Raw genomic sequence first — 16,124 nt, forward strand, 5'->3', positions numbered from 1 at the left:
TCTGCCCCTACAAGTTACCCAGGACCGGGCCTAGGACATCCAGGGGCAGCAGAAGAGGCCGATGTCAGATCTCTGCAATCCTTGGAGCTGGTGAGAGCAGTTCAGGCTGGTGAAGAATATTAACACCTGATGTGCACTGAGACCAGGCCCTTCACAGGTAAAAGCAAAATCCCACAAACCCTCGCACTGTAAGCTTACAAGTATTTCACCAACCTGTGCCTGCACTTTGGCAGGGCCCCCTGTGCAGACTACCCAAAAAAATATTATAATAATAACAATCACACCGTACTGAAATAAGCAAGCAGGAGCAAAAGCCAAGCACTACCTCATTGCGGGTGACTGCTTTCTGGGTAAAAGTATTCCTCTCAGAGCAGAAACTGCCAAGAAAACACAGAGCTACATCATGTATTGCTAGAGGTAGGTAAGCCCTCGGGACACGGGGGGCTGCTGTTCATGTGCCCTTCAGCTCCCCTGGACTATTGCATCATGCAGCCCAGTGCTGCACGCTCAAAAGGCACCGTGTCTGCCTGCTCAGCACTACCTGCCAACACACCTTTCCCTCTCTATGCTCTCTTCTCCAACAAAACAGGCTTTGCATCACCTCCCCAGCGCATAGCTCAGGCAAGCTGCAAAGCAAGGAGCATAGCTTACAAGGCTGCTCTGCCACACGCTGGCTAAAGCCCAGAAAGCAGCAGCATTGCAAGAAGGCTGTGCCTCGTCAGGATGTACAGCAGTTCATTTCTTCTCCCTAAGACATCCTCCTCGCTGCCTTCTGAAGCAGCAAGAAGTTTGGGCTGACTCTGCTTTGCACAAGGGTGAAGAGGAGCAAGAAGCCAGGGCAAGCTGGAGGCAACTTCTAGGCCTTAGTTTATAAAGGAAGACTGGTTGCAACTGGAAGGGCCAGTTTATTAGAGAAACCTCACATTGCAGAGAATTCACAACACATTGGAAAGGGGCCAGGCCTGCTGAGGGGGCCAGTCTTCTGCAGCCACACAGATCTACATTGCCCAGGTCCAACCCCAGCAGGTGCCACAAAGGGAAGGGTTAATTGTAGCACAGCTTATGTTTACAAGCAGCCTGAGAGAGCCAGTACTAAAGTTCAAAAAAGAGCCTCCTCGTTAGACAATGGTTAAAAGTGAAATGTTTAAAATGTTTAAAAGCTCCATTCTCCTGGCTGCAGCATGAGGAGGGAAGGTAAAGATCTACAACACACACAGTTCTCTGTGGGTCTCAGCACTCAATCTGCTCTACCAGTGCAGGCCGGAGGGGGGGGTCTTCTCATCTTTGTTGCTTTCCAGAGAAAAGGGTGGGATTCGGACATCAAAGTGGGAGCCATCAGGCCTCTCAAATCGAAAAGTACCCCTGCAAAATAATGGTAGAGATCTCGCTGAGGCCAGGGAGAGACACAGCTAGGAATCATCACTAGGCGCTAAGAAACATCTCTTCCATATCCTGCTGAGGGACTGGGGCTGGTTCAGCATCTGTTTTGCCAGGATGACTCATTTACTGGAAGGCTCCTGGGCAGTTTACATCACATCTCTAATACACATTTCCTGAATAAAGATGTCATGATTGGAGCCTTCTGGAGGTAAATGCACTCCAAGCATCTGCAGCACTGTTTATCTCACACCCACCCCAGAGGAGATGGAACCATCCGAACTATTTTTACAAAATGATTGCAAGTAAACTCTGATTCTCATTTCTTGGCAGAAGCTCCAGTAGTTGTCTGTGTTAATATGAAATCCCATTACAGAAGCAATTGCCAATTTTGTCTACTTTGCCCTTCAGAAAGGGTGTGGAGGAACTGAATCTACCTGTTCTTGAACACAAAAAGAACTTGCCACGGCCCTGTTATTCTCACTGCCCTGAACTTCAGAACCTTTGCCTTCTTTTCAGGATGCATGAAAGAGGGGAAAACAAACAACACTACGACTATTTTTATTCCTCAGGGCATACATTCAAGCAATTAAATTGCATAATGTCAAACTAGGGTATAGCCTATAGGTAAAGAGCTGCTCTTGAGCTTTTCCCAACTCAAAGGCATTTTCAAAACAGCTTAACATCTGAAACAGATTTACTCAAAAAGCACAAGCCAGAGACCTGTCACACAGCAGGCAAGAGGTGGCTGCACATTTATTGTCCAGAGACAACACTAGATGTGCTAACCTAGTTGAAATGCAAAACAAAAGGAAACTGCTTTAACCATGCAATAGGGCAGAATAACTCGGGCTGAGCGCTTCCCCACCTGCCCTTACAGAAGAGAGAACCTGGATGCCAGTTAAATTGAAGGTCTTAGCTGGCCTAAACTGGGAGTAACCCCACGTGCCAATTGTTTGTGAACACAAAAGTGCACTGCAGGAGCAGAATCCAAGCCCAGTGAAAGAGCAGCCCCCCCCAAAGAGGGAGCACCACCGCACAGCACCTCTGCTGCCCAGAGAACGCCAGCACGGAGCCTCGTGCCAAGGACTGAAAGGGAAACTGAGTAAAGCAGTACTGCTTCATGTCTTTTCAAATCCAGCTCAGCAAAGATCAGAGAAGGAGGATAATTAGCCTAGAGCCTTCTTAGTGCAGGAAATCAGCAGATCTTCTTACCCCTAACTGGGATTACTACCATGAAGAAGCTTACACAAAGACCCACTCTAACTACCAAATCCCATCCAGTTCACTTCAAGCCACCACTTCAGACTGCAAACTGTGTCCCAGTCGAGCGCTGTGGGATCCCATATCTAAACCACTACTGCAGTAATAAGTGTTTCTTACCACATGTGACCACTGGATGCTTGCAGGGAGACGTGACTGCTGTACTGAAATGCTGGCTGTTCTTTGGATAACACCGGCTCCTGAGAAAACAAGAGACCACTCTACATCAGCAAAGGATCTTATGATTCCTCCACAGACAGGTGTCAACAGGAAATTTACACACCAAGAAGAAAACCAGAGATGCACACACAACCTTCAGAAATGTTATTTGGCACCAGTTCCTCTTTTCTGTTTCTTAACGCCTCGGCATCTCTCCCAACTCCATGGAAAACAAAACACCCAGAGAGTAACATCCAGTCTCATGTATTAGTCCAGTTTTCCCAATGTCAGTAATTTAGGAACATTCTGTGTGAAGTTCCAGTTCACGTATACAAGCATCACATAAAAAGCTTCTGTTTTGGGGTGTTTTTTTTCCTTCCATTCCTGTTTTCTATTCTACTTCTATTGCCCACTAAGCAATTCACTGGCAAATCAATCCAGCTGCACAATACCTACCCTTCCAACAACACCACGGCCTCGGACTGTTTCCAGGGTGCCAGATAAGCTGAATATTCTCCAGTGCCTTTCTCGGAGCTGCACCACTTCACTGTCAAGGTTCTCCAAGCGAATACAGTAACGCCACTGGACAGAAGAAAAACTGTCATCAAGAACCAGAATCAGCTGCAAATAATTGATAACCCATAGCCAGTACTGGGAAACAGCTGCCAGGCAAGGGCTACTCTCTCCCTCAGAGTTTATCACACAGCAATGATGCCACAGCAAATAAACTCCTTCCCTTTAGCTGCTCCGCAAAACAAAAGGCACTTACCCAGTAGACATGGGAATTCTGGGCTTCCTGTCAAGAGAAACAAAAGACTTTAGCAGCTGCCCTTCAATGCTCAGTGCCAAAACCTCTTCAGCTGTCAGCACAGCACAAGCACAGGAGCTCTCTCTCCATGCCAGCGTGATGCAGACAACTCACGTGAGCACAGACAGCTGCTCTCCAAAGCAGTCCAGCAGTTGCTGCCTGGCACTGGCTCTGCTCTAGACACAGTCATGAGGTGGGAGATTTGCAGATCTCATGACTACAGAGGAGAGTGGATCTCCTTGTTAATTACACACACTTCACAGATCCACAAACACCCATTTCCTTGCCTTCAGGCACCTGTTTTTCTGACAGGTCAGGGCAAAAATCAGCTGGAGCCCACGGAAGCTGCAATTTCAAACCAGAACATTCACCCATCACAGCTGTACTCCTCCAGACTCAGAAACCAAACTGCTGCTGTAATTCCTGGCTTAGAAGCCCATTACAGCCTTATTGTCTCAAATGGTCCACGTCAAGATGCTACACTATGAAGAGTGAATGGTTGTGTATTAAATCCAGAGGGTTCTAACCTCCATTCGAGATAGGATACAGAGGTCAACACCCACAGCACCTCACTGCTGGGCAGGGTAACAGGCTCGTGGCACCAAAGATGTCTGCTGGAGTAATATTACACACATGCCCCGCTGTTTTCTGGTACAGTAAAGGACAAATTTATAAGCTTTCCTAAATGTCTTCCTGTCAGTGTTTAGCAGGAAAGTCCAGGGTATTTCCTACCCAACAAATAACAAGAGAAATCCAAGCACAGGACTTACTCCCCAAGGAGTTATGACAAAGCAGTTTCGTGCTCATACATAAGCTGGACAATGAAATTGCAAATGGGGCCAAAAAGTGATTTCTCCAGTAAGCAAAAAAATACTTTCAGTCAGTAAACAGGCCTTAGAACAAAAAACCCCCAAAACATACAAGTTAAACAGATCACAGAACAGCAAGATGTAACACAGACCTACCCTCATGCCCATATAGAAAGGGATGACTGTGACTCGAATGTTCTCTGTGGTTTCCCGGTGCACATCAGAGAGCTCTAACCAGGGGTGGTTCTTTTCCTGCCATGCACAAAGTGTATCCCGTGCTACAAAAGGTGGAACTGCAAGCAGGGAAGGAGTACTTAAGTATAATGTAACAACACAGTCACAAAAATAACTTTAAAGAAGCTTTAGTGTAACAAAAATCCACAGCAGACCCTAAGTTTTATACTGTGTCCAAGATGATGGATGGATTTTAGATATGGTACAGCACCATGAGGCCAAAGATTACCTTTTGTTTGGTCATACATGAGAAATCTCTCAAAGAGCTCATGCTGGATGGGCACTTGATCAGTGGAGCTGTAGGGAAGGATATCTTCATGGCTTACATAGTCTAAACCTGAAAAAGAAACCCCCAAAGCCATGGAACATCTCCAGCAGAGAGCTGCTCAGAAGTCCCCTGACAGTGAAACAGATTACACTTGCAGGAAGAAAAGGATTTTGGCAGCAGAAACCAATGCCAAAACTATGATTGCAAGCACGATGGGAGGAAATTGGCTACCAATAACCTTGGCTGTGAGATTTCTCCACAGGGTGAATTCCAAATAGGGGCTGCAAAGTGACTGTACAGCCACAAAAGGCGTTTGGACAGGAAACACATAGGACAGAAAGAGAGCTAGTGGTCCTGGGAGCAAAGCATGAATGAATAAAGAATGGCCTGTATGCGACAGAGCATGCATATGGCATCTATGTCTCAGCAGCTCTGAGCAGCCATGCCTTTATCACAGTCTGACAAACCTCAAACAGGGCCCCACACCACAAGCAGCTCTACTACAGCAACGTCCTACATGCAGTGCTGCTGCACTGGTAGCAGCTGGCCCTGTGTGACTTTTTTTGAGCTCATTCCATGAGTAATCACATCTCCACAGCAGTCAGAAGTGCATTTCACTAACCTGGTATAGCATAGAGGGCTCTGCTGTCATCGTGATTTGCCAGGAACGTCACCGCTTCTGTCTGCGACCTCTGGGACTGAGAAAAGGAAGGTTTGTGTCTTTCAGTGCAGATTTTTGGGGGCCAGTTTCCAGTGACATTTCAGTTTACTGTTGCTCTTTCTGAAGTGCTTTACAATTGTTTCATTTGACCGATTCACCTCCTAATATTTCTAGACTAATTCTTCCCTCAATTCAAAAATGCTGCAACTCACAATTGCCTACACATAACAAAACAGAAACACCAAAAGGATGAGGAAATAAGGTTAGAAAGGGGAAAAACAATCCAGAAAACAGGCACACGACATTCCAGGATACTTTCTTCAGGGCAGTTATGACTTGATGAACAGTAACTACATAGATTTATAGCCACTGGAAGAAAAGCATGCACACTGGAGAAGATACCTTAATTTCAATACCAGGATGATATTGGTTACTTACAATGTGTGGACAGTCCCGAGCATCTATTAGCACCTGATAGTAAGTATGTGTTTTGCCCTTGACCTCTTTGGAACCATGGCCTGCTACATTCTCGCTCCTAAACAGAAAAGCAGAACGCTGAGCTCCAGTGTGTGCTCACCAACCCCTGCTTCATCTGCTGCTCACAAGGGGAAGGAGTTCACTTCAGGATGGCAGCAAACTGCTGTCACCAGGACCGAGCACATTCATAACAATAACTTCTTAAAATACATTTCACAGTCATTCAATTCCATTTCCAGTTTCTCACTCTCTCACACATACACGCTCTCTTCCTTCGTCCTTCCGTCATCCTGCCTCTAATTAACAGAAAATTAATGCAGTATCTTGTTTGAGCACATCTATTCCAGTTTACCCTCACATAAAACAGAACCACACTAATGTTCTCCTTAAAAAACTTCATTGCTTCAAGCATGAAACTTGCTAATAAGTGTCAATATAATTGCATAAACTAGAAAGAATCCTTACTTTTCTGTGACAGGAGAAGCAACATCTCGATCATAGAGCCTAGCTTGCCAGGGAAACAGAACTATTCCTCGATAGCCAAACACACTGTGAAGAAATAGCTGAAAGGAACAAACAGTTGCATTTGAATACACAGCAAACTTCACTCTTAGATACAACAAAATGCACAAACCCACGAGGCCTCTGTTGGAAAGTATCAAAAGAAAAAAATATCTGTTAACTAAAGTAGAATTTGTTACATGGGAATACAGGACAATCACTACAGCAGAAACACAGAGGGAACATAATGTGAAACGAGTACAAGTTTGCCTTGCCTCTATCCCATAAAACAAATGGTTAAACCAGTAATAAAGTAATGGAACAAAAGAAGTGCAGAAAGGAGAGAGGGATGGAAGACTGCTCAGAAACACAGAAACATGTGAAAGTCGTATATGCAGAAATGAGAAGGTTAGCTATTTCTCAGATTCAGCAGTTCTCCCTTTTGCTGCTAAAGAGAGAAAACAAATTAAAACTGGAGAGCAAATACCACCATGTGAACAGACGTGGCATGTTGCAGATTCTTATCAACTTGCTACTGTCAGATGACTGACAAACTGCCAACACAGCAGACACAAGAAACACCAAACTGTGACACTTCTGGCCTTCCACTGCTATGCCACAGCCTTCTGATGAGCAGAAGCTCTTTCCCATGCTCTGCTCGCCAGGACAGCTCACCTGACCCGTCTCGTATTTGCCATGCTGCTTTGGTGCCTCAAACACTCCCACTGTCTCCAGCACTTTGCCCTCCAGACGGTTCCTAGGAGCGGACAGAGGTTTTGCTGGCTGTGCAGGGCAGCACACGGGCCATGCTGGGCAGCGTGCCCAGAGCTGGGAGCACTATGCATAGCACCAGAGCCCCCTCCCTGTACCTCACACATTCCCATGAGCACCTACTGCCCTCTGCCCCAGTGCCCCCCCCCTCAGACCTCCCTCCCTTTTCCAGTCACCCCCAGTCTCCCAGTAATCCCTCTCCAAGCACTCCAACATCCTCCACCTGCCCCTGTGGTCCCTGACTCACCTGAATGCCCCTCCCTCAAACCCAAGCACAACCCAAACAACCCCACGCATCCCAAAAACATCTGATGCAACTGAAAACCCCTTCCAATACCCCATCACCCACCCCAATACCCCCTCATTCACCCCCGACACTCCTCAAACGCACCAAAAAAACCTGATCCACCAACACCCCCTCACAAATCCAACCACAAAAATCCCCAAAATTCAACCACATCGACACCCCTTCACCCGCCCCAAGAACCCCTCAACCACTCGAACACCCCCAGACCCACCTGAACACTCCCAGACCCCCCACGCACACCAAAAGCGCCTCACACGCCCCAATAACCTCCGACCCACCCGAACCCCGCCGTCACGCCCGCCCCTCACAGGCCTCACCGCGACGACAGGTGCCTCCGCGGCAGCAGCGAGAGGGCCGCGACGCTCCCCCCGCTCAGAGCCCGCGGCACGCGGGTCGGGAGCGGCTCCCACAGCGGTTCCCACAGCGGCAGCCCGCGGGCACGGCACCGACCCAGCGCCGCCGCCAAGTACCGCCGTGCCGCGCCGCCCGACATCCCGCCGCCGGCCCACACTACAGCGCGGGCCCACTTCCGGTCCTCCGCTTCCCGGAAGTGTCTCCCTCCCACTTCCTCCCCCGGCGGCGCTCTAGTCCGCCGGCACGTCGGAGCTCTATGGTGTTTCGCGTTGCCTAGGCGACCAGCCGGGCAAGATGGCGTCGGCGATTCGGGCCGGAGCGCGGCTCAGGCGGGCGGTGGAAAGCGAGGAGCTGTCCGGGCTTCCCGCAGCGCTGCGGGACGAGCTGCGGGAGGCCGTGGCTTCCAAAGGCTCCGTGGTGCCCTTCAGTTTGCTGCGGAGGCTGCACAGCGGACTGCGGGAGGCAGGTAGGCCGCGCGAGGCCTATTGGGCCGCACCTCGCCGCACCGCGCGTCGCCGTTAACTGCCCCTTTCTGCCCTCCGCAGGATCCCCGCTGTTTCTCTACGAGCTCCTGAGAGACAGCGACATCGCCCTGCCCGAAGTGCCGGTGCAGCCGCGGGTAGGTGAGGGCTGGGGAAGGGCTGGGAGCTGCCACCACCTCCCGAGGCCCTCACTGTGATTGCGGCCTTCCCCCAGAACCCCGAGCTGGTGGCCAGGCTGGAGCAGATAAAGGCCAAGCTGGCCAATGAGGAGTACCGGCGGATGACCCGCAACGTCACCAGGCAGGTGAGGGGCCTGGAGGGAGAATTCCCACCTAGGGATGGGAATCCAACCCCCGCTAGTGTGTCCAATTGCAGAGGAGGTTCAGGATGAATATCAGGAAAACGTTCTTTACCAAAGAGTGTTGGGGCACTGGAACAAGTTCCCTAGGGCAGCAGACATGGAACTGAGTTGCTGGAGTTCAAGAAGCAGCTGGACAGCTCTCTCTCTGTTGGATTTGATGATCATTATGGATCCCTTCCCAACTCAGGATGTTCTATGATTCTGTGAACACTGTACCTTCAGTGCTCCCGAGGCAAAACTGGGGGAAGTTGGAAGAAAATCCATCTCTATCTTAAGGGCAAAATAATAAAGTAGCCAGGCTGCCAGGTTGGTGTTACACACCAGTTCATCTTCAAGCTGATGCTCACATGAAGAGCAGAAGCTGATGCTCTCAATCTCTTGTTTGAGTCTGGCTTTCTAAGTTCAGGATGCTCCCATGTGTATGTGGGCATTGCCTGCTATCACATCACAATTCAAGGCAAGACCCTCTGAGGTCTGTTAAATACAAATCTCCATCTGAGAACATGCTCAAACCCCAAGAAATGCTTTGATTAGAAATTTCCCTTCTCACTGTCAATGAATCAAACCGCAAGCATAAATCCAGAAAAATGTGGGCCCCGTGGAATTGCTGCTCCCCTGCAGCCCATCCAACAGCTGCCAAGGCCCAGCAGAAGCTGTCCAGAGCTCTCAGCAGGTCTTAGAAACTGGACAGGGTTTTGCTATTGCTTTTATTCTGCAAATAATGTTAAAATACAGTGGAACACAAGTTGTTTTAATCCCTTCTTTTAGGATATGAACCATGGGACATTAGCTGAATTCGGGAGGCAAGGTGAGTGGCTGTTTGTCCTGCTGACACCTGATGGTACGTAGCAGAGAAGTTGGTGCAACAGCAGAGCAGTTGGACACAGGAGCCATCACATCACTTGTGGTTGGCCTCAGCCAGCCCTTTCCTCTCTGAGCAACAGCACCTCCCTGAAATGCTCGAGGTATTCCTCCAGTAAAGGAGCAGCCAGTCTGTAGTTCTGAAAAGTATTTCTAGAGGTGTAAAACATGAATTTACAAGCATTCCTGTAGCCCAGCTGAGGCAGTCGCAGGCAGATTCAGCCAGCAGGATTACAGCTTGCCCCTCACCAATCCCTCCTCTCTCCCGTTTCTCTGCAGTTCGCTCTGTTAAAGCTGTAGTCATCACCATATTCAACTTCTTTGTCACCGTGGTGGCTGCGTTTGCCTGCACATACCTGGGCAGCCAGTATCTCTTTGTGGAGACAGCGGCGGTGAGTTGGCCACGGCCTCAGAACCAGCTCAGAACCTGTTGGCAGGAGCAGCAGATGCTGCCCAGCACCAGGCAGCAGCTCAACCACACACACACACACACACACACACACGGTCACTTTTCTTTCTTTTTGTACCCACAGCGTGTCCTGTCAGCAGTGATTGTGGCCTCGGTGGTTGGCTTGGCTGAACTGTATGTGATGGTGCGCACGATTGAAGGAGACCTTGGGAAACTATAACCACACACATGCCCTGCAATTGAGGCTCCTGCTGGTGGCTTTTGCCCACTACACGAGTCATTTGTTTGGGGCATCTTATCTCTGGACTGTTCTCTAGTGGATGTTACCACCCCGGCACACAGGAGGTTACAAGCTGTTGCTGTCTCAGTTACTCTGTAAAGTTTCTGTCATTTTATTATAGAATTAAGTAACAGTGTATGTTTTCAACCTCCTTCCTGCCACGCAGCACGCTAACCTGGCCTCTAAAAGACATCACAGCCAGCCATGAATCTTCCCTCTCCCTCTGCATCACATCCTGCTGTCTCCTGTGCAAACCAGGGCTCTTTCTTAGCCTGTCCTTCCTGCTCCCACCTGGTCCCCTGCCCGTTGTAGGGACAGCAGTACTCACTCATTGTCAGCTTGACAGTACGTGATGATGGTTGCCTTCCACACAGATCTGTCCAGCATGACAACGCCTGGTGTGACCACGTTGGAGTTGGCACCTGACTCCCAGCACAGCTCATACCAAACCCATTTTCTCTGGCTGAGGAAGGAAGGCAGCTCCAAAAGGAGCCTGGGGTGCCGTGGAGCAGAGAGCGGAACTCGCTGAGTGCCCCCATGGCCGTGCAGAGGGGAGGGGACTCTGCTGGGCCTCGGGGATCCAGACACCTGCTGGGTGGGCACTGTGCCACAGCTGGACACGGTGATTAATGCTCTGATGGCAGCTAAGCCCTTCAGTGAACACGCTTTAATATCTGATACGGGGAAATCTGCCGGCACCTGCAAACGTGCCTGAGGATTAGGGGCGGCCACGCCACAATCATCCGCGGATCCTGCCTCAGATTAAGGTATTTTTTCCAAAAGATTAGTTGGTATTAGGGGGGCTGATTGGGAGCTGGCCCCGTCACGGCTGCACCAGCATTTAGGATATTGGATGGCATCGTAGGGACCGCTGGGCCCAGCAGTAATTCCACCCCCTAATGAACTCAGGGCATTAAGCCCCAGCGCACCCCGCTTACGGCTCGCCCAGATTGGTGATGGCTGCACTGTAGATAAGGTCAGAGATAGAGCCCAGCGAGGTGGGGAGGCCCCATGCAGGGCTGTGGGCTCTCGATGGTGGCAGCGTGGGGACAGGGATGGTGCTTTCGGGGGTGACCACGGGTGGATCCTGTTCCCCTGCTGGTGGTGACAGTGGTGGCTCCGGTTTGGCGCTGCGGATCCTGCGAGCACGGCGGTTCTGGAACCAGACCTGGGTCAGGGAATGGGGGGAACCATGAGACTATGGGAACAATTCAACGGGGCGGGAATATAGGATGGAGACCTCGGGAAGGATGGAGGGAGGTTGGGGGGTCTTGGGGGTCCCAGCTCTGCTCACCTGGATCTTGGCTTCAGGCAGCTGCGTGAGCTCAGCAAGGCGTTCTCGGGTGGCGATGTCCGGGTAGGGCACAGCGGCGAAAGCCCTCTCCAGTTCTGACAGCTGCCCCCGGCTGAACGTGGTCCGCCGCCTCTTCCTCGGTCCCCCAGGGCAGGGGAAGGGCCCCGGAGCTCGGTTCTCCGTCCCCGCCGCAGGACCGCCCGCCCCGTCGGGGAAGCGGAGCAGCGGCTGTGGGGCGCGGGAGGTGCCTGGGGCAGCGCTCATCTTGCCCGGCTGCCCCTGACCCGCTCCCAGCCCGGCTTTTATCCTTTCCCGGTGGGCTGGGACCGCCCCGAGCGGGCGGTGCTCATCGATTCCCCCCTCCCTGCCTTTCCCCCCCGGCGGTTCCCTGGGGCCGGTCCTGGTTAGTGCCCTCCGACGGCAGCATCCCGGGGGCATCGTCAGTGCCCTCAGTGTCACATAATCCCAGCAGTTCCCTGTACCGACAACCCGACAGCTCCAGGAGCTGCTTTCCCAGCACCAGTAACCCCAATTTGCCCAGTTACTGGGCAACCCGACAGTTCCCAAAGCCTTTCCCCCATCGGATCCATAGGGACCCCAGCCATGAAGGAGGCTCGGAGATCCAGTGTCACTAAGTTGGGAAATGCAGTTGATGCTGAGACCTCCTACATCCCTCCTGAGGTGAAGTGACCCCATGCAGCACCCGTCGCCTGCCCCCCAGCCTCAACCCCCCCCCATGCCACCCTCCTGCAGGGCTGGCACCAGTCAATGTTTAACAGGAGCCGTGGTACCGGTTGTGTGGGGCAGACAGAGCTGGCTGCTGGTGGATCCCACCGGGGCCAAGCAGGCACTGCTGCCGCCCTGAGCGAGGGGTGTTGAGGGAGAATGGAGGCAGAAGAGGAGCGGGGCTGGGGGCCCCAAGCAGGAACACGGCCCAAAGTGCTCCCACGGAGCCAACTGCAACTGTAAGTCTGGGGGAAATGGAAGGGGCTGAGCCCAGGGCCTGAGCAGCCACCACTGATAAAAGCCACTGCAAAAAGGCCAGGGAAGAAAGGACAGGGGGGTCCCTGCACGGGGACATGGTAGGACATCACTCCCTACCATCTGCTGGGGCACAGTGGGGCAGGAGGAACGTGCATGTTCAGGTCCCTCTTCCAGGGGTGCCTCCTCCACCCCACTGCCCCTTGTCCCCCCCAGGAGCCGCCGCGAGGAGCAGGAGGGCAGAGAAACACGCCTGAGAGTGGTGCTGAGGTCAGTGTCACCTGTTTCCCAGGCCAGTATCACAGTGGGATCCCCGAGGATCCCCACGTAGTGCCACCTCTGTGTGTCCCCCCCAATCAGGGTCCGACCACTAACCTGCACAGAGACGCGTCGGGGTGACCGGCACGCAGTGCACAGCCTGGGCAACGGCACCGTCCATGTAAGTGCCACCTCCCTGCGGTGGGGCCAGGGGTTGTGACCCCCTCCTGAGCCACCGCCGTCCCCGTGCCCAGGTGAGTGCAGCCAGGCACGATGCCACCTTCACCTTCAGTGCCGTTTTTGATGCGGGTGCCTCACAGGAGGCCGTCTTTGAGGGCAGCGGCATGCAGCAGCTGGTGGAGCTGGCAGTGGAAGGGTGAGCCCCCATATGTCCCACACCCTAAAGACGGCACCAGGATGTCTGCATTGCCCGGACAGTGCCGAGAGGTGGCATCCCTCTGCCACGACCTGGGGCCGTGCCTGAGGTTCAGCATCTCCCCCAGCTTCTCCTGCACTGTTTTCGCCTACGGACAGACAGGCTCGGGGAAAACCTACACCCTGATGGGCCCTCTGGGACAGGTACCACGCTGGCACCCACTAATAGGACAGGTGCTGATGTGGTGTGATCCGTTGACCTCGTGGCATCTCCTCAGAGTGATGCCCCAGGGCTGCTGGGGCTGATGCAGCGGTCCTTCTCCTGCCTCCTGGAGCACAGCCGTGGCACCGGCCTGGCGCTCAGTGCCTCCTACCTGGAGATCTACAACGAGCAGGTGAGCACCCACCCAGCCCCACTGCCAGCCCCACTGACATCTCCTGACTCCTCTGCCACTCCCAAGGTCAGGGATCTGCTGAGTGCAGGGCCGCCACGCTCCCTACCCCTGCGCTGGAGCAAAACTCGTGGTTTCTACGTAGAAAACCAGCTCAGCGTGGAGTTTGAGAGCCTGGAGGCTGTCATCGAGCTGCTCCTGCAAGGTGCTGGGCTGTGGGGCTGGGGTATGCATGGGGGGTACTCGCCAGGTCCCCCTGCAGCTTTCTGTTCCAGCAGGTTCCCAAAGGCGACAGACCTCTGCGCACGCCCTCAATGGGCATTCGAGCCGCAGCCACGCCATCCTGACCATCCACATCCACAGCCGAGCAGTGAGCCCTTCCCCTGCTGTGGGGACACGGGGAGGGATGGGGGATTGGGGTCTGGGGGGGGTCCTCCAGCCCCAAGGATGCTTTGATGGTGCTGGGCAGAGCGGCACAGACCACATCCCAAACTCAGGGGTTTACACAACGAGGGAGGGATGGGTGGGTTGCAGGACAGCAGCATCATCCACAGTGTGCTTCCCCAGCCTGGCACCAGCAAGCAGGGCACGCTGTGCTTTGTGGATCTGGCCGGCAGTGAGCGAGTGAAGGACACTGGCTCCAGTGGGGAGCTCTCCGTGGAGGCCAACAACATCAACCGCAGCCTCCTGGCCCTGGGTAAGAGCTGAGAGACCCTGTGGGCTGCAGAACCCAACTGCCACCCCACTGCATGCTCTGCAGTTCATTCTTCCTGTAGGACACTGCATCTCCCTGCTGGCCAAGCCCCGAGGAAAGCGGATGCACATCCCCTACCGGGACAGCAAGCTCACCCGGTTGCTGGCCCGCTCACTGGGTGGCTCAGGGGTCACACTGATGGTATGAGAGGAGGTACATGGAGCCAGGGAGGCCCACAGAGGGGAAGACTGAATGGGGACAGGGTGGCTCAACTCGTTGGCAGGTCGCCTGCATCTCCCCGTCCTCGCGCTGCCTCTCAGAGACGCTGAGCACGCTGCACTACGCCAGCAGAGCCCGCAGGGTCACCACCAGACCCACGGCCAACAGGGTACGAATGTGGGAAGGGGGGGGATGCTCAGCCCCCACCGTGGAACCCCCACCCTGATCCATCCCCTGGTGCTTCCAGGTGCCTCGGGAGAAGCTGCTGCAAACCTTAGAGGAGGAGATTCGGGCACTGCAGCTGGAGAACCTCTCCCTGCGGCAGCAGCTCAGCCTGCCCAGGAGCAGGGAGGTGCCAGGGCCCGGTTGGGTGGGCAGGTACAGCCTTGGGGGGCTGCACTGCCCCCCCCTTGAAGGGCAGATCCCAACGGAGGGAGCTCCAGCCTGGCCCAGCCTCTATGGCCTGCTGCGGGACTTTGTGGTGGAAAATGAGCAGCTCAGGTATGGGGGTCCTTCGGGACACACGGGACCCAAGAGCAGAGGGTCTCCAGCAGCCGGTGTGTCAGTGCCTCTCCCAGGGCTGCGGGGTTCAGAAAGGCTTCTGCTGCCCTGCTCTTTTCCCTTTGCTCCCCAGGCAGCCCCAGCTGCTCCCAGGCCCCAGCAGTGGTGACATGCCGACAATCCCATCCCACAGCCAGGCCCCACACCGGAGCATCCCCCTCCCACTCAGCCACCCCTCATGGCCCCGGCACCCCAACATGATGCCCACCTCTGCACATCGGCTGCCGGTGAGTCCCTGATGACCGCATGCATGACACATGGTGACACTGTGCCAACACCCACTGCCCTCTGCCTCTTGCAGAAGCTGCCTCCTGCCTCCAGCTGCCCCCAGTGCTGCACCAATGCCACTGTGTCCCAGGTAGGATCAGTCCCACTACAGAGGGTGGCAGGGTGCGGGGGCAACCCGATGGCTCTGCTTGGCTCCCACATACTGCCTGTCCCCAACAAGGGAAGTGCCAGCCTCCCGCTGCCTGCCCAGGATGATGGCACCATGCCCAGCTGTTGGCCGCAGAAGGGAAAGCGGTGAGAGCTGAGAGCGAGGAAAAAAGGTCCCAGACTTGTGGGGAGGTTGGGATTTCACTCATGCATCCTCACAACAGGAGCCAGGGCAGGAGCTGGAGCTCACTGCGGCAGCACGCAGTGCCACGGGATAGCCAGGAGGCAGCGGGCACCGAGGGAAGGGTCGTCCCTTCAGCCCCACCGTGGCCAGGACCACCAGAGCCCAGAGGTGGGGTCAGGCTCTGTGGGGCTACAAGCCCGACCCCAGCACGCTGCAGACCTGACCCCAGTGCTTCTGCCTCGCAGCTGCCGGAGCCATCCCTGTGCTGCAGTGGGAAGAGGCCTTGGAGTGGCTGGAGGAGCTAATCTGAGCGCTGCACTCACACCGTGATAGGGACACTTGGGGGACAACGGCGTGCTACAGCGACCGCACAACACACAGACCTCGCCCTGATGGACGGACAGACGGA

The 16,124-nt window shown here is 53.8% G+C and overlaps 4 protein-coding genes across 4 annotated transcripts; 2 read left to right on the plus strand and 2 right to left on the minus strand.

Moving 5' to 3' along the window:
• Positions 1-1,181: 1,181 nt before the first annotated feature.
• Positions 1,182-8,128, minus strand: POLDIP2 (DNA polymerase delta interacting protein 2; the record flags this gene model as incomplete). Its single annotated transcript, XM_079545175.1, has 11 exons — positions 1,182-1,362; positions 2,761-2,840; positions 3,256-3,381; positions 3,569-3,595; positions 4,573-4,709; positions 4,880-4,987; positions 5,541-5,616; positions 6,018-6,114; positions 6,522-6,619; positions 7,233-7,314; positions 7,953-8,128. The coding sequence occupies 11 exons, from the start codon at positions 8,126-8,128 to the stop codon at positions 1,248-1,250; spliced, it is 1,122 nt and encodes a 373-aa protein (XP_079401301.1). The 3' UTR covers positions 1,182-1,247.
• A 155-nt stretch (positions 8,129-8,283) lies between these two features.
• VMA12 (vacuolar ATPase assembly factor VMA12) lies at positions 8,284-10,322 on the plus strand (the record flags this gene model as incomplete). Its single annotated transcript, XM_079545047.1, has 6 exons — positions 8,284-8,455; positions 8,535-8,608; positions 8,686-8,775; positions 9,601-9,640; positions 9,973-10,085; positions 10,227-10,322. 6 exons carry the CDS (start codon positions 8,284-8,286, stop codon positions 10,320-10,322), a joined length of 585 nt encoding a protein of 194 aa, XP_079401173.1.
• A 994-nt stretch (positions 10,323-11,316) lies between these two features.
• On the minus strand, positions 11,317-11,940 carry SEBOX (SEBOX homeobox; the record flags this gene model as incomplete). Its single annotated transcript, XM_079545221.1, has 2 exons — positions 11,317-11,550; positions 11,677-11,940. 2 exons carry the CDS (start codon positions 11,938-11,940, stop codon positions 11,317-11,319), a joined length of 498 nt encoding a protein of 165 aa, XP_079401347.1.
• Positions 11,941-12,279: 339 nt separating this feature from the next.
• Positions 12,280-16,025, plus strand: KIF12 (kinesin family member 12; the record flags this gene model as incomplete). The annotated part of the gene is given in 18 exon segments (XM_079544965.1): positions 12,280-12,357; positions 12,474-12,521; positions 12,523-12,552; positions 12,556-12,641; positions 12,874-12,927; positions 13,018-13,096; positions 13,170-13,291; positions 13,419-13,494; positions 13,569-13,887; positions 13,961-14,052; positions 14,250-14,379; positions 14,459-14,577; positions 14,660-14,764; positions 14,843-15,096; positions 15,230-15,383; positions 15,458-15,678; positions 15,756-15,883; positions 15,961-16,025. Coding segments are annotated over 18 exon segments (2,160 nt in total).
• Between the last annotated feature and the right edge of the window lie 99 nt (positions 16,026-16,124).

This window comes from Tetrao urogallus (assembly GCF_951394365.1).
Source record: "Tetrao urogallus genome assembly, chromosome: 20".
In the NCBI taxonomy this organism is placed as follows: domain Eukaryota; kingdom Metazoa; phylum Chordata; class Aves; order Galliformes; family Phasianidae; genus Tetrao; species Tetrao urogallus.